General features: G+C 50.3%; 1 protein-coding gene across 1 annotated transcript; it reads left to right on the top strand.

Moving 5' to 3' along the window:
* The first annotated feature begins 15,707 nt into the window (after positions 1 to 15,707).
* Positions 15,708 to 16,406, top strand: LOC134143781 (olfactory receptor 14A16-like). Its single transcript, XM_062582068.1, has one exon. It carries the CDS (start codon positions 15,708 to 15,710, stop codon positions 16,404 to 16,406), a length of 699 nt encoding a protein of 232 aa, XP_062438052.1.
* The last annotated feature ends 1,591 nt before the right edge of the window (positions 16,407 to 17,997 follow it).

The raw sequence follows: 17,997 nt of genomic DNA, 5'->3' as shown, positions 1-17,997 counted from the left end.
CCATAATCACTGTGTTAGCAGTTCCTGCTCATTCCCTGCCCATCTCTGCTGCCTGCAGCAGTCCCTGCTGAGACCTTTCTCTGTCCCAACATCTTTTCCCTGTCAGTGCTCACAGACCCCATTCCTCTGTGTGCTCAGTTCTACAGAAACCTCCTGGGACTGTGCTCTGTCCAGAGGCATGTCTGCACATGCAGTTCATTAGGAGCTGGTCATGTAAACCCCAGGGAGGCCACAAGGGTGATGCTGATGCTGGCTGTAGGCTAAGCTGGGGGTCGAAGGGGTTTGCTGAGCTTTCTCACAGAGCTACTGATCTCTGTGTGTGAACTCTTGTGAGTCCCAGTTCCCTGCCAAAACAGAAAACCCACCTTTTTTTCTCCCTGTCAGAATTAGGGAGAAAACCAAAAGCACAGAGACCAGAGTGAAAGCTCCTTCCCTTTCAAGTAGCCCTTCTCTTGCTCTTCCTTTTGACAAGACCCCTTGAACATGTCCTATGCATGAATTGGAGCTCTGAGCAGCCTTGACCCATGCTGCACCCTCTCAAAGGGAAAATGAACCTGCCTGGGCCAGAGTTAGTGCTGTCATTCAGAGCTTCTCCCTGCAGTGCCATTGGGAGCTGCCCGGGCAGGCTGAGTTCTGACCCTCACAGGTGGCAGAGTCACCACCCTGAGCACCCAGCACCTTGGGGTGCAGGGATGCTGCTCTGAATCACTGCCCTGCACAGACCTGGGTGCACGCCCCAGCAGCACACCGCTGCAGTATCCCTGGGAGAAGGAAGAAGGGTGCCGTGTCCCTGTGACAGTCTGCAGCCAAACCCCTATTCTGAAGCATCTCCTCCTCCTGCCATATGCCCTGGATACTCCAGAAAAAAAGATCATTAAAAATCCTATCAGAAGACCCCTCCAGGAACCTCCGTAGCATTGCCCTGCAGCCAGAGACCTACCGTGTCAGGGGCTGGGAAGATTTCTCCCACAAGGAGCTCTCCTCTCTCTTCCCACTCCACACTGCCTTTCACATCTCTCTGCCTTGTCTCATCTCATGTTAGCAGCAGCAGGCAGTGACCGGAGCGCTTCTGCTCTTTGCAGAGGAGCTGCTCCTGCACACAGCTGTCTCTGGGCAGTGCTGCCAGGTTGCCACGAGCTCCCTCTGTCCTTGTAGCCTGGCTCTGCTCTGGAGTAGAGACCCAGCTGAAGGCATGAATTTCTCTGTCCCTTGGGCGCCCTCCTCCAGGGACATGTTCCCTGAAGTAGACTAAAATTATCATCAGTGGGTCCCTCTCTAAGCACTGAAGGAAGACAGACTCCATCACTGCAGTTTGTCTCCTCAGAGAATGATTATCTGCAAGAGGTGGAAATGTCCCACTCTGGAAGCCCCTGTTCCCATCTTTCAACTAGACAGGACTAGAAAGGACTCTAGGACTAGAAAGTTAATGTACCCATGTTTCAGGTATTGATTTGGATGAGTCAATCTGGGCATCGCGTATCCGTTTAGAAGCCCTTGTGCTGGAGTGCCATTCAGATGGCTCCCACGAACTCCACAGATGGATGGGACCTGAGATTCTCCTTGCCTAAACTGAAGTGAGCACAAAAGAGATGTCTGCACATGAGCTTCTTGCCTCAGCTCCCGTTGTAATCACTGGAGATGGAGGGTGTGAGTCAGCTGCCCACACACAAACATCTGGTGACAAAGGTGGTCCAAGGCATGTGCCAGTGTCTGCTTGCTCTGACAGAGTGATGGTGAGACCTGTGTCCTAGAGCATCAGATGGGGATCAGTGGGGAATTTTCTTGGCCATCTCAAATGACACTAGATGTCTTCTGGTACTATGAGAGCTCCACTCAGTATGAAACTGAGACAAGGGCAGATCCCTCCTTTCACACTGTTAGCGTAGTTCAGGGAAGACACTTGATTCAGTGACAGAAACGAGGCTGGCAGGGCCATGTCAGATGCCCCTGGTGTCGGGCTTGTTTCTAGCGGATACAGCATGGGACCTAGAGGAAAACCAGGCTCTTTTGGAATGCTTGCTGAACAACTGCCCCAGGGCATCTTAGGTTTCCTGCTGATGCCCAGACAAATGAATCCCACCACTGCCTTTAGGGAAATTCCATCCCATCTGCATCCAAGTGTGCTGCATAAATGGGAGGCACATCACACCAAGGACTCTGCTCTAGTCTCTGCACTCTCAAACCCTACTTGCTCTCCTCCCCCTCAACCTCATCTCACCCCGGGATGATATGAACCGGAACTGGGCTAATGAAGACCTCAAGGTGGCTGGATCAGAGGCTGCCTAATTAAAAGTATTTCTACTTTTAAGGTTTTTTTTATAGGTTTGTTATTTTTCCGTTTTCAGAATAAGTGACAGTAACATTCTATATTTGAGATCCATCCAGACTGTCTCCTAATGAAGTCAGGACATGTAGGAAAAGCAGTGTCCTGGGGGGTCAGATCCAGTGAGGACAATCTTCCTCCTCGTCTGCCCAACCCGACCATTGCTCCCATCAGCCACCTGGGACTGACATCACTCTTGTGAAAAGCTAACCTTATTCCACTGAAGCCTGCAACTGAATAGTACAGCTCATATGCCCCAGTTTCCTCCTGCTTTATCTGTAAATATCTTTTATTTGTAGCTAGATAACTAGCTACAAATCAACTCAAAATGTTCTTCCCCCCCAAATAAATTTAAAAATTATTTTAATTTATCATTAAAATTTTAATTATCATTGAAAATAATCACACTCCTGGACAGTATACTAAGGACAAGCTGTCTCACATGAGGTCCACTTTCCACAGGGGAGAGCCTCACTAGAAATCTTTTGGACAGATAGGAAGCAATACATTGAAACAAGATTAAAGATTTGGCTAAAGGGACAGACTACTGAAAGATGGAGCAAGCCTTAAACTCCCTGAAATACACAGCAGCATCTTGGTATCTGAATACACTAGGAGTATGGAAAGGAGGAAACCTGGGAAAAATGGAAAGTTGCAATGTCCAGCTGGTGAGCAGGAAAGGCAGTGTTAAAAATTGTCTGTTTAATCAGGGTGTGTGGTAAATAGAAGAGTAACACAGCTCCTGGGGCTCCCAGGCCTTGCTGTGGGCCGTGCTGCTCTTAGGGCATCTTGGTTGTGTTTCTGTACAAAAGTCTGAAAAAGTTTTGATGTGAGGCCATAGAGAAGAGAGATTTTCTTGGGTGCTTAGAGGAACCTCTGCAGGACTCAGGCACGTGGAAGGAAACCCATCCCACCCACATCAAACCCATTGCTTGCCCCAGAGGCCTTCCTGGACCCTCACACCAGGAGCAGGATGGAAGGTGGGGCATGGCCACATCCTAGACTAGCCTCCAGCAGACCTTCAGCTCCACCACGTGAAACAGCATAAGTAAGCTCTCTAAAGCAACACTTCCCATGCTCCTGGTGCCTACAGAAGATTTTGCATAGGCACAAAATAGACAGGGCAAAGGCCTAATGGTTCAGGGCTGGGGCTCACAGCATCAGCTAGGCAGTGTCAAGGGCTGAATAAGTAATCCAAAGAAGTAAACGAGTCCTTTCTTTTACAGTGACTTGGAAAGCCCCATCTCTACGAGCCAGCAATGTGCCCTCCTGGCCAGAAGACCAATGGAATCCTGAGGTGCATTAGGAAGAGCGTTGGCAGCAGGTCGAGGGAGGTGATCCTGCCCCTCTACTCAGCTCTGGTGAGGCCTCATCTCGAGTACTGCATCCAGTTCTGGATTCTCCAGTACAAGAGAGACATAGAGGTACTGGAGAGAGTCCAGCATAGGGCTACAAAGATGATCAGAGGACTGGAGCATTTCTCCTATGAGGAAAGGCTGCAATAGTTGGGCCTGTTTAGCCTGGAGAAGAGAAGACTGAGAGGGGATCTTACCAGTGTCTATAAATATCTTAAGGGGTGTGTGAAGGGGGTGGGGCTGGAATCTTCTCAGTGATGCCAACAGACAGGACAAGCGGCAATGTGCACAAAATGAAACACAGGAAGTTCCACCTGAAAATGAGGAACAATCTCTTTGCTGTGAGGGTGACAGAGCACTGGAAGAGGTTGCCTAGAGAGGCTGTGGAGCCTCCTTCTCCGGAGATATTCAAAGCCCGCCTGGAGACAATCCTATCTAGCATGCTCTGGGTGACCCCTCTTGAGCAGGGGGGTTGGACTAGGTGATCTCTGGAGGTCCCTTCGAAGCTCAGCCACTCTGTGAATTTGTGATTATGTGATCACTTGAGGTATTCAAGGGGGATGGAGCCTCCCTTCTGTAAGATTTGCCCTGGGACAATGCAAAGATGAGGAAGAGCAAGAAGGCTGGTTGTAGAGACATTCTCAAATTCCAGCAGCTGCAGAGCTGGGAGCTGGTCACTGCACAAACACCTGAATGAGCCAAAATGCAGGTCTGGAGGTGCAGCACTGCCTTTCCAGCTCTGCACCAGAGTCTGGACAGCAGCACTGCAGTGTGTGGGCTTGTCCACAGAAGCCCAGGGTCAAAAATGTAGAGGATTCAGGGAGCCAGGGCTGCACAGTCTCCCAAGAGAGCCAGGGTGTTGTGAGAGATCCATGGTACCAAGGCAGTACAGGCTCTCAGGAGAAGCAGGACACCGTGGGGATAGGTACTGTACCCAGGGGAGAAGCACTGCTCCAGGGTGACATGGAAAAGCCCAAGGAACAACAGAGGTCCAGAGATGAAAACTGCTTTCCCCAGGCTCAATCAGAAGCAAAACTGGGCAAAATTAAAGAAGAATGGGAAAACTTCCCTAGATTTGCTACCTGTTTTCCCCTACTACTTTGGAAACTGGCAAGAACCAGCACCCCAGATAAAGCCCTATGGATGATGTGTATTAAGAGCGCGTTTGCTCTTTTCTGACATTTTGTCTCCATGTTAAGTACTGCAGACCAAGAAAACTTACTGAGGAGTTTTAGAAACAAAGCCTGCTTTGGTGCCTCAAGGAGGAAGGCTGCCTCCTGTCCCCTATTGTCCTGTATTCTACTGCTACAAAAACAGCCACCCATAGGAGAAGCCAATTTTGAGGCTCACAAAAAGCATCTCAGCACCTGGTCATGCTTTGTGCTGTCCTGTGAGGTGCCACATGACTTTGATCTCATCTTTGAGACTTGACCTCTCTAATGCCTCATTTAAAATATTTCACAGCATTTGGCACCATCTGGAGATGTTCCTGCAGCTTTGGAAAGTAACTGGGGAGAGTGGAGGTGATTACTCTCCAGAACATGAGGGGAAATCCCTCTGTTCTTTCTCTGGCTGTGCCATCTTCACGGTGATGATCCACTGAGCCCCCAGATGACATGAGGAGAGGTCACAGTGGGATGTGACACATCACAGGAAGGTCTTCCTGGTGCCACAGGGATGTCCTCACTTCCCTGCAAGCCACAGGCACTGCTGTCATGCTCCCCACCACTGCCTTTCAGAGCTGCTCCATGACAAGGAGTGGGAACAGGAGGCAGCAGGGCCACACTGGGGTCCCTCACTGACAGGCACAGGAGCAGAGACACATTGGAGAGGAGTTCTGGGTTACGAGACTGGAAGAGCATCCTTTCCCTCCAGCTAGAGAGATCAGCTGAGGGCAAGAGGGCTAGCAAGACGAGGGGCTGCTGGACTGAGACCATCAGCCCACATCTCAGTTCCTTGTTCCCAGTGTGCCTGGGGCTGAGGCTGCCTTGAGCCCCAAGGCTCGTGTGTGCTGGCTCTGTCACCTCTTGGCAGGGGGCAATCCAAGGGCAGCTTTCCCTGGGAATGGGTCCACCTTTCAGATCTGTCTCTGACAGGAAATTGGTCCTCTATCTTGCAGACTCGGATGTCCTGCAGATGCTGTAGGCTCTCAAGAGCCTGCTAGAAGTGCCGATATAGGAAATGGATGCACTTTGTAATAACCCCAAGTCATCTACTTCTGAGGGAGAACCTTTCTTCCTTCTGAATCCTTTGATGCTTCCAACTTGACAGTGCATGTTTTGGGCTCAGAGATGTTCTCTTCAGAGGGCCACAGCCTCTGTCCTCCTGCAAAAAGGGGTCAAACCTCTGCACTCAAAGGACAGTCTGTATTGGAGAGCAGCTTGGAAGCAGGTGGAGGTGCCAACCCCACCCCACAAGTCCCTGCTGACCTCAACCATTTTTCTCTGAGCCGTGATGTGCAGTGCTGGTAGGAGTCCAACAGGGACATCTCCCCCAGCCCCCTTCTGGCCCCACACCTCCACTGCCCAGCACTGGCAGGCCCCGACCTGCTCTCCCCCTGGCTGCCCCGTATCCCTGAGGCTCCTCAGTTCTTTGGAGCAACATGCTGGGGCCAAGCCCAGTCTAGCCCTGGGGAGAGCACCCTGGAGGGGGAGAGACTGACTATGAGCAGAGGAGGCAGGGCTATGGATGCATCCAGATGCCAGTGGGTGCCTTGATGCTGGGGCAGGGACAGAGATAGCGTTGCTGCCCCAGGGCTGCTTTCCTTCAGGAGCTCCAGCTCCATGGTGGAGCCATGACCATGGGACACAGTGACCTGGGACAGAGGGGAGCTGCCCTTCAAGCCAGATGTGCCAGCCTGCCCCCAACAAGCTTGGTCAGGGTGGCTGTTAGGGTTTGGGGCAGGAAGCTTTGCCTCTGTTGGGTGCTGGAGACCCATTTGCAAGCCTTTCACAGAGCTGTTGTGGCCACCACAATCCCCACATGCTGCTCAGTGCTGCATTTGCAAGCTCCTGGCCAGCATCTGACCAGACTGCTTGTGTTCTCACCAGGGTCTTTCCCCATGTTCACTGTTGTCCTGAAAACTCCATTTACGATGTGCTCTGAGAGTGGCTGTCCCCATGTGTCCTGCCATGCCCCAACTGTTGCTGTTGCTCCAGACCTCTTGCTTGGCCCTGAGACCCTCCTGGCAGCAGCCTGGAGGGTGTTTCCAGAGTAGGTCTGTCCCTGGGAGCTGCTTGGCTTTTCCAGGGCCTTGGAAGCTGATGGGCAAGTAGTCCTCCACTCGCCATTAGCCCTGCTCACAGGTCAGGGTGAAGAGCTGCTGAATCCTGGCTCTGCTGGTTTCCCCAGCTGAGATGCCCTGGCCTGAGTCCTTCCCTGCGTTTCTCAAACTGTCAGTGCACAAAGTAGAAGAGCACTTGTTGTCCTTAGTGTGTGGAGGATTTGCTGGGTCTTTCAGCATTGAGGAAGGGAGCAGACTTCTGAGTTGTGGGAAGGCTTCTCTCTCTGCCTGGGACATGAGGCCCTGCCATCTTCAGCTCCGTGATCGCTGCTCCCATGTAATCCTCCTGTTAGGAGATATTACCAAGAATTACTTGCAGACTTTTCCTCAATTCCTGTGACAGGCACATGGCTGTTGTGGTGACTGTGAGGACGTCTCTTTGTGAGTCCCTGATAAGGCAGCATCAGGCATATAGCTTGGAAATTCCTCGTGATGCCACTAGAGACAGAGCAACTGCAGTTAACCAGGACTGGGAATTGACTCAGAAGTTCCGCCTGTCCCAGCAGCATATAGACCTGCAGCAGGCAGTTGACTGTAGATGTAGTCATGGAGTTTGACTTTGTACTGCTTCCTAAGTATAGGCTTGTACCCTCCACCAGCTGCTGAGGGAGTCCAACCAGAATTTTTATCCTGCTAAATGAATTAAGAGCAGGTATGAGCAGTGACATTGGGAATCTCTGATTTCCAGTGTGTATGCGAAATTCTGAAAAGCAAGATTTTTTTTCCATTCTTGCAAAGAGCTATTTTTTTCAATACACTTCAACCAATGATGAGAACTTTGCACAAAGGCCCTTACAGACACAGAGAGGCCATCACTGCCTGAGGTGCCCTGTGGAGCTGTATTGCTATGTGGTGCTGAGAAATGTGAGACAGGAACTATGGGAACCTTTCTGGAATATCACTTGGTCACCAAGAGAAGCCTCTCAAAACCTCTCTGTGGGACAACATTTCTCTTTCCACTGAGTAGAAAGGGAAGTCCAGACAGCTGGGTTAGTCAGAGACATCTGCACTGAAAGGGTCTGGCAGTGAGTCAGATAATTTCCATCCCTGTTATCACCTCAAATGGAGCTGCACTTCACGACCATGCAAGGAATGGAAAGGGAGAGTGGCTAGATGTTTAGACATCACTACAACTGAGGAACACTGAGATTGGTGCAAATTAGGCCATTTATAAATACAGTATTTTAGTGAAGCTGATCAGCTTGCATCAGACTCTCTGGGCATATGCCCTTTCCATAGTTTCCCAGTTTTACTCTTCTGGTTGCTCTTTATCCATTCTGATGCCTCTCAACTCTCCAGTTGCTGCTCCGAGCTTCTGGGAGTCTGTAGATTGTGTCATTTTTCAGGAGTCTCATTGTCTCTTTAGCCAGCTCCTTTGTTGTGTTTCAGTCCATCCTTTCCTACCCATCAGTCGAAAACATTTCAAGGATCATTATGTCTTGTGGGCAGTGGACCTCACTGGAGGCAGCTTGGGCTTGCCATACAATTGAGGAGTGCCTTTCAGCTTTTATTAAACTGTTTCAAATTATAATTTTGTTTGGTTGGTTTTAAGAAAATCCCTTCTGTGTCTGCTTGCAGCTAATTCTCTAAGGAAAGCAGGTAGGAACTGGTGCACATGAGCTGTAACATTCAGCTACAGAGTTATGTGGAGAAAGGTCAGATTTTAACAAGAGTGATGAATGTCCCCAGTGGCAGATGAGAGAAATGGCAGGTCTGGGGAGGTGGGGAGGAAGGTTGTCCATACCTGCCTCTTATCAAAAATACTGCTTTTTCTACATATCCAGACTTCATTAGGAGGCATTGTGGGTCAGTGTGAATTGGAGAAGGTGGGTATCCCTTAATCTGAAAACCAGAAAAAGCTTAAGAAGCAGACATCTTTCTCTTCCAGATGCTCAGTGAAACCTCCCCAATTAGCCACAGCAGAACTGAGAAGCTGCTGAAAATTATGGAAAGAGGCATGGCTCCTTAGGGGATTTTGCATTTTAATGACCCCTCAGGTCTTTAGCCCATGAACCTCAGGTGCTGATAGCAGACTGAAGAAACCTCTCAAGAAGTTAAAGTCACAAGCAAATCCCAAGTTTCTTGGAGCATTAGCAGGTCCCACTGAGGGTCATTACCAACCAAGCCTCCCCAGGGGCTGATTAGAGCAGAAAGTTGGAGGCACTGATTGCAGGTAGGCAAAGGCAATGTACAGGTGCCTCTGATGCCTAGTCAACCTTGATGTGTGCTCTCAAGCAGAGTGACCAGGCACTGACACCACTCCCCTGGGAAGGCTGATCCTTCCATCATGCTTTGCTTAGGGCTTTTCCTGGGGCCAGTTTGTGGGTGGGGGTGCACAGTGCGGAGTGCAGGACCATGATATGGCAGCTCCTGGGCTCACAGGGGACAAGGAGGCATCAAGGCCACAGTGCTTTATGGAAACAGTGCCTTCTCATGGACCTTGGTGACAGAGGCACCAGCCACATCCAAGGGGACAGAGACCTGAGTTCTGTTGGAGGAGGCTTTCAGCCATGGCAGTGCCCTCAGCCATCTCCACCACAGCCTGTCCTATGCTTTCCCATGCCTGCGCCTGCTTTCCTGCAGCCTGTACACACCCAGCCTGCTTCCCCACTTGCTCTCACCCGGGGCTCTCCCTACCTCTCCTGATGTCTTCCTGTCCTCACTTGCTTTTCCTTGAAACACAAAGACATGCATTCACCACAGACTCCCTCTGGTTGACCTGTAGCACCACAACACCAGCCTTCAAGAGATTTTTTTTCCAAAAGTGACATCTAAACCCCACAAGCTGCTGTTTGTGTCTTTTTCTGCTTCTCATGCTGTTTCCCACTATGAAGAAATGCTCCCTCATCTCTGAAAGCACCCTTCAAGCAGTCACAGGCTACTGTTCTACTGCCCTTGGCCTCAACTTCACCAGGCTAAAGATGCCCAGGTCCTTCAGTCTCTCCTCATGGATGGAATTATTCCCACCTAGGCACAGCACCTGACACTTCTCTTTTAAATCTTCATGAGGTATCTGTTGTCCAAATCACCCAAGTTTCTCAAGATCCTTTAGGACTGAAGCTCTTCTGTGTCAAAACATAAGAGAACAAAACCACTCCACCACCACCACCAACACCATAGCCAATAGATGGAGGGTAAGCAGGGGTGGACTGTATGGGAAGGGATGAGAGTGGTAGAGGAGACAAACATGAAAGAAGGGAAAGAAACAAAGATGAGGAAATTAAAAGCGAAGCAAAGGATTGATCAGGGCTTTTGGGGGATTCCTGCCAAGAAGCCCTGCATTTGAATATTTCTGACTGGAGGAGGACAGGAAAGTTGGCCTTCTTCCACTGTCACAGGGTACCTTGGTACTTTCCCTGATATCAATAAGGGAAGATCAAGAATGGGAAGATTCATGGACTCCTTCAGGCTAGAAGGGACCTGCTGAGGTCCCTGCTAGCCCAATCGCCTTGCTCACAGCAGGATCAGTTCTGAGGTTAGACCATATTGCTCTGGTCTTCATCCAGTCTGGTCTTGGAAACCTCCAAGGGAGGACACTGCACAGCCTCTCTGGCAATCCGTTCCAATGCTTCTCCACAGAGCAAGTGCCCCAGCTGCCAGACTATTTTGAAGGCCCTCAGCCGAATTTGCTCCCAGTTACCAATCTCTTTCTTTTCCTGGGAAACCAAAAGTGGATGCAGTGTTCTAGATGTGGCCTAATGAATCCTAACTAGAAGGCAATCATCATTCACCTCGACCTCCTGGCTGTGCTCCTGGTCATACAGCCCACAATGCTTTTGGCCTTCTTTGCTGCCAGGGAATGCTACTAGCTCCTGTTTTGCCTCTGTTCACCAGAACCTTCAGGTCCTTTCTCACGGAGCTGCTCTCCAGGCACTTTGGCCCCAGTCTGTAACACTACCGGATGTTGGTTTATCACACGTGCAAGACCTGGCATTTGGCCTCGTTAAATTCCCTGAGGTGCCTGAATTCCCTGAGATGCCTGACAGCCCATTCCTCCTGCCTGTCCAGGTCCCTCTGAATGGCTGCCCTCAAGAATATGGCTGCCCCCCCACCACATCCCCAGTCTGAGATCACCTACAAGCATGACGATTGTTGCCTGCTTTGTGTCATTAATAAACAGTACAAGTTCCTGGAGACCCTGTGGTGCTCCTCCTCTCCATGGCCTCCAGGAAGAGTACTACCCATTCACCACTGCCTTCCGAGCCTGACCAACCAAGCAGCTTTTTACCCATCCAGTTGTCTGCTCTTTTAGACTGAAACATTCTGATGTGCATGCAAGAATACTGTGGGAGACAATGTCAAACACCTTGCTAAAGTTTTGGGAAAAGACATTTATTCTTCTCCATCCACAAATACAGCTCTTTATTCATAGCAGATAGTCAGACTGGTGAGGTACAATTTCCTGTGGGTAAATGCATTCTAACGGTTCCCAGGCGTCTTCTCCATCATATTCCCGGAAATGTGATCTGAGAGGATTCATTCCATGATTCACGCCTCACCAAAGTGAGGCTGAACTGCCTGCAGCTCCACAGGTTGTTCCTGCGGCCTTTATTGAAGATGGCTGTAACGTTTCCCTTTCTCCAGACATTGAGACCTCACCCATCTCCACAATCTTCCAAAGATGATAGCCAGTGGCCTTGCAGTGACAGCAGTCGGCTCTCACAGTGTCCTTGTATGCAGCCCATCCAACCCCATTGACTTGTATAGTCTGAGTTCTCCCAAGTAAATCCCTCACTAACCTCATCCATTGTTGCCTGTTTTTCTCCTCTGCAGTCTTGACTCAAGGTATAACAGCCCAGGGGACCTTGCTTGTGGAAACAGGAGCTAACAAGGGGCTGAGTTCTCAGACCTGTCTGCATCTGCTGCTACAAGATTCCCTGTCCCATTTAGCAGTGAGGCCACATTTTTCCTTTTTATTCTTTATTCTCACTGAAGCAGTAGTAGCTCATCTTTATGCCCTTGGCATCCCCTGCAAGTGTCAGTCCTACAGGAGTTTTTCTTCCCTAACATCATTCCTATTGGGCAATATTTCTAAATTCTTCCATTACAGCTTCTCCCTCCTTTTGCTTCTGGTATGCTGCCTTAGTGGCCTCGGGAGCTGAAGAGCTGCATCTCATGGGTCCTCCCATCAGTCCCAGGTACTGGCCAGTGTCTGCTCCTCTGAAGTCCAGGGTCTGTACTCTGCTACTGTCCTTCCTCACCTCCCTGAAGATCTAGGAATGCACATTTTCATGGTCACAGTAGACGAGGCTGACACTTACTTTCCCATTTCTGATCCATTCTTCACTGTTTCAAATTTCCAGATACAAGAAAGCATCACTCTTAGCAGCCCATCTGGCAGCTGTATGAAAGAGTTGTCCTTGATGCCCTTCAGAAACCTCCTGGACGGCTTGCGCTCTGCTCTTTGCCCTTCCATTGAATGTCAGGAGGCTTAAAGTCCCCCCAGGAAGAACCAGGGTCTCTGATGGACAGACTTTATCACCTGGCTAACAGGAGATGTCATCTACCTCCTCACCCTGATTGGGTAGTCTGTAGCACCCATCATGATGTCACCCTCATAGTGTCGCTCACCCACAAGCTCTCACCCAAACCCTTCTCCATCCCATGCAAAAGCTCTACACATCTGAGCTTCCCCTTCACATAAAGGAAATCGCCCCTTCTCATCTTCCTTGACAGTCTCTCCTGAAGTGCTTGAACTCTGCAAGCACAGCCCTCCACTCCCATGAGTGATCTCACCACATCTTAGTCATTCCAATGATGTTTCAGGCCCGTGAGAGCTTGTGCATCTCCATATGCTCCTAACTGTGTCCCAAGATGCATGCATTTGTGCGTATTTGGGTTGCAGAGCCTCAGGTGTGGCACTGAGAAAAGATCGATCATGGTAAAAACCTGTTTCCAAGAGCCAAGGGCACTGTGTGTGCAACGGTCCCACTTCAGAGCAGAGCCATGCTGGCATGGATAGCAGGTAGCAATGGAATGATTAAAGAAGGTTCTCACTAAAAGAAAAAAAAACTGCAGTGCCCAAGGCCAGGGAGAAACAGAGTCGAGTTGTGTCTAAACATCAGGAGAGGGGTTTGATGCCTGAGCTGACTCTGCAGCAATATGAGGCCTGTGACAGAACGGAATCCATCTCCAGGCAGGACAAGGTGGCACTGAAGAAGTCCCTGGGCCTGGGCAGCCTCTGATCCAGCCATCCTGAGGTCATCTTTAGCCCAGTCCTGGTTCAAACCCTCCAGGGGTGAGATGACGTTGAGGGGGAGGAAGGCAAGCAGGGTTTGAGAGTGCAGAGACTAGAGTGGAGACCTTGTTGTGATGTGCCTCCCATTTATGCAGCATGCTTGGAGGCAGACGGGATGGACTTTCCCTAAAGGCAGTGGTGGGATTCATTGGTCTGGGCACAGGTAGAAAAGCCTTAGATAACCGGGAGTGTTTGCCCAGAAACCACTCTGAAAGGGACAGCTGTCCTGTAGGTCCGAGATGGTTGTGCTACAAACCCCAGGCATCTGACGTGGACCTGTCTGACTGTTTTATCTTATTAAATCAAGGGTCTGCACTGAATTATGTTAGCAGTTTGCACTGTGGGCATCTCCGTGTGTCTCTGTGTCGTAGTGGGTGGTGCTCTAACAGTAGTGGGAAATAGTGTCATTTCAGATGTCCAAGGAAATTCCCTACCTGGCCCCCACCTCATGCTCTAGAAGGATGCAGGTCTCTGCCTTGCTCCATCAGAGCAAACAGACACTGGCACATGCCTTGGACCACCTTTGTCTCTGTAACTGTCACTGTTGCATGGGTCAAGGCTGCTCACAGCTCTAGCTCAGGCACTGGACATGTCCAAGGGATCTTTTCAAGAGGCAGAGCAGGAGAAGGGCTACTTGAAAGGGAAGGAGCTTTTCTTCTGGTCTCTGTGCTTCCAATTTTCTCCCTAATTCTGTCAGGGAGAAAAAAAATGAAAGTGTTTTCTGTTTTGGCAAGGAACTGGGACTCCACAGCCTTCACTCCGAGAGACTGATAGGTCTATGAGAAATCTCTCCAAGCCGCTTAGTCCTCACCTTAGCCTCCAGACAGCATCAACATCACATTTTTGACCTCCCCAGGGTTTATGTGACCTGTTCCTTAGGACCTGCATACAGAGAGATGCCCCTGGAAAGTGCCCTGATCCAGGAGATTTCTGTAGGGCAGAGCTGAGCACCCAGAGGGTGGGTTGAGGTCTGTTAGAATTGTCTGGGAAAAGACCATAAGACAGAGAGAGAGCTCCCAGGCACCTTCCTCTGAGCACCTTCCTCCCCTGTGTCTCCTCTCTCACGCTGCAAAGCCTCTGTCCTGACAGCCATGGGGTCCAGGCCATGAGCCTCCTCCCCTGCAGCCAGACCTCCAGCAGAGGAGAAGGGCATACCTCAGGCCCGTTTCATGCTGCCCAGCAAAGGGGCTGAGAAAAACTGCCCTGCAATGACACCATCTGCCGGGCTGCATGCCCAGCTGGGTAAGGTGAAGGCTTTCCCAAGTCTGGCCCCTCTATCTCTCTCTCCTTGCCTCCCTTGGCAGCAGGATCACACTGTTAATCCTTGTTTCCCCTCCATGCTTCTCCTGTTCTTGTCCTTGGGCTCTCTGGGGTTGGATGTTGACATGTGGAGCCCCAGGAAATGCAGTCCATGGGGTTGGGAAATGAGCTGACTCTCCCTTAAGGAGAGTTTCCCTGTGGTGTCCTGCCAGGCTGCGAGCTGCCCTCTAGAAAGGCTCCGCTGTTTCAGAACACCTCTGTGATAGCTGAGATACCCATGAATAAGCTGCAGAGGTGCTTGGCTAGAAGGGGAGTGTGGAGACCTCCCTCTGGTGCCTGCAGAAAGAGAGGGAATTTTGGAGATCTGCACTTGGACACTGGATCCATCTGCTCTCAGCAGGGTCTGGTTTCTTTTTAGAGTAACATCATCCTCCAGCTCAAAGAGGTGTTAGCACAGGAGAGCTGGGAATGAGACTAACAGGCAGGTGAGATGTTCCCACTCCAAGTGACAGTGGATGTTTTCCTCTCAGGACTCAGAGTAGAAATGCCAAGGATTTCTCCTCTAAAGAGCACTCCCAGGGGTGACAGGGGCATCTTAAAGAAAATAATATGAAAAAGATCCTCAAAACACATTTCTGCAATTCTTATTGTTTAGAATTGGGAGTGAAGATGCTGCAAAACCCTTCCACAAGAGGAATGGATTTCACTTAACAGAAATTGTTAATGTCAGAGTGAGTCACCAGAATTCTCACATACCCCCTGCAGGTACAGTAGGACAGACACTTGGGACCATGGGCAGAGGTCTTTGCTCTTCATGACGCACTCAGCCAGCATAAATGAGAGCTGGAGGAAGGGAACTGCACAAAGGGCATCCCAATAAAGAGAGAAGCAATATGGGATTGTTAAGAAGAAAATTATTTATTTATCTATTTATTTATTGTTCTATAAAAGTCTCTCCTAACTTCTTAATGTCTTTTCTCCTTTCAACAGCCCTTGTGATTAATGTGAACAAATGTCCAACAGGAGCTCCCTCAGTGAGTTCCTCCTCCTGGCATTTGCAGACACACAGGACCTGCAGCTCTTGCACTTCTCGCTCTTCCTGGGCATCTACCTGGCTGCCCTCTGGGGCAACGGATTCATCATCACAGCTGTAGCCTGTGACCACCCCCTCCACACCCGCATGTACTTCTTCTGCTGAACCTCTCCCTCCTCGACCTTGGCACCATCTCCACCACTGTCCCCAAATCCATGGCCAATTTCCTGTGGGGCACCAGGGCCATTTCCTACTCAGGATGTGTTGCACAAATGTTTCTATTTCTCTTCTTGTTAGGAGGAGAGTATTGTCTTCTCACAGTCATGGCTTATGAGTGCTACATTGCCATCTGCACACCCCTACACTATAGCACACTCATGGACAGCAGAGCCTGTGTCAAAATGGCAGCAGCTGCCTGGGCCAGTGATTTTCTCCATGCTCTCCTGCACACTGCCAACACATTTTCCATACCCCTCTGCCAAGGCAACACAGTGGACCAGTTCTTCTGTGAGATTCCCCACATCCTCAAGCTCTCCTGCTCTGACTCCTACCTCAGGGAAGTTGGGCTTCTTGTGGTTAGTGCTTTTTTATTCTTTGGGTGTTTCATTTTCATTGTGATGTCCTACGTGCAGATCTTCACTGCTGTGCTGAGGATCCCCTCTGAGCAGGGCCGGCACAAAGCCTTTTCCATGTGCCTCCCTCATCTGACCATGGTCTCCCTATTTGTCAGCACAGCATTTTTTGCCTACCTGAAGCCCCCCTCCCTCTCCTTCCCAGCTCTGGATCTGGTGGTGGCTGTCCTGTACTCAGTGGTTCCTCCAGCAGTGAAGCCCCTCATCTACAACATGAGGAACAAGGAGCTCAAGGATGCCCTGAGGAAACTGATCCAGTGGGTCCAATGTCAGCACCAATAACCATCCCATGTGCATCCACTCAATGGTCACATGGCATTTGGCATCAAGGATCTGTGCGATTCATTTTTTTCCTTACTTTTTGCTGATACTTTCTTGTGAAAAGAAAGAAAAATGTTTTGATTTATGCCACTTCTCTCTTATTGGAATATGACTCACAGAGTACGCTGAAGTAGCGAGCTAGGCTTCCCCCTTCATCATCAGAGATGGGAGAATTTTGGAGCCTGCTAGTGTGAGCTCCCTCGGATGCCCCCCAGTGCAGTGAGGAGATTTTTCCCTTTGCAGTGTCTCTTTCACCACTGACACCAAGGGAGCTTGGGGGACAGAGTCAGGCTCAGGTGAGTACAGACAAGGTGAGATCCTGAGTCCCCTGCCCTTTTGGAAAGCTCAGCTCCCCTGGCCACTGTCAGGGTGTGATCTCACACCCACCTCCTGTGAGGGAGGATCCAGCAGATGGCTGGTCCCTTCCCTGTATAGAGCTCCAGCACTCACAGCAGAGCAGGAGTGGAGAGGAGGAGAGTTTAGATGCAGCCTGTTGGAACAGACCTTCTGCTCCTCGGGACCATCTCTACACTGCTGCAGCAGGCATTTCCTTGCTGTGGTCTTCACTTGAGGCCTGCACATATCCTAGACCTGCATCCACCATCAGCAGCAGCACCTTCTCTTCTCAGGCCTGCTCTTCTCATTTCTAGACTGCCCTGCTGTGCTCTCATGTATGTATATGGCCTAAGTGCTCTTTGTAACATGGTGCTTCCTTGTGCATTTCTGTGAGCTCAGGCAGGACCAGGCACTGGACACCCTTATGCCAGACTTGGCCTCCACAATAACATTTCCATATTAAAACATTTCCATAATAAAAGCAGATCTCCTCTTTGACCTGTTCAAATCCTGCCTTTCTTCAGAAGTTAGAGTCAAAAATAAGCCCAAGGGATTGCACAACAAAAGGGCCTGCTCTTCTGCTTGCCAACTCTATAGCCTCCAGGGGATGTGCTCAGATTCCCTGGCTGATCTGCTACAGACTGCAGGTCGGATTCAGGGTTCACCTCTCAGTGACCATTGGAGATGGGGGATGGTCTCCAAATTGCCTGCCCAGGGCTGTCCCACAGGTGGCAGTTCTGATGAGAAATGGCCATCCTTCTAGAGGGGAATCTGAGCCCCAGGAGAGCTCAGGGTATCTCCAGGGAGAGTGTTTGCTTGGGGGTGGGCAGTGAGTGGAGCCTCACAAAATGAGGGATGCTCCATGGTGGAGTGACCAGAAAGTAAGGCACTAAATCCAGATATGCATGGGGAAATGAGGACTCTGCAATCCCCGGAGAGGCAGGGAGGACCAAGGAGGCCCCGGGAACAGTCACTGGAGAGCGATTCCTGCACCCTCAGTGAAACACCACAGGCTGGAGCTAGTGCCCACCCAAACACATCTCCTGACACTGCAGATGCCCTGGGTTCACTCTGAGCACAATCCATGAGCACAGACACACGCCAGTAATCAGTGGTGGTGATCCCTGTCTGGCCAAATCTGCTTCCTGACCTGACCACCATGACCAGAACTGAGGCAGGAGTCACTATGTGACCCCAAGGCCCCACAGCCTGCTCG

Source organism: Rhea pennata, chromosome 8 (assembly GCF_028389875.1).
Source record: "Rhea pennata isolate bPtePen1 chromosome 8, bPtePen1.pri, whole genome shotgun sequence".
Classification (NCBI taxonomy): Eukaryota; Metazoa; Chordata; class Aves; order Rheiformes; family Rheidae; genus Rhea; species Rhea pennata.
Note: the sequence above shows the minus strand (reverse complement) of the source record. Positions and strands in the feature narration are given on the sequence as shown.

Excerpts from the sequence above, each read along its gene's own strand:
- LOC134143781 (XM_062582068.1), top strand. The coding sequence starts at position 15,708 with ATGGCCAATTTCCTGTGGGGCACCAGGGCCATTTCCTACTCAGGATGT.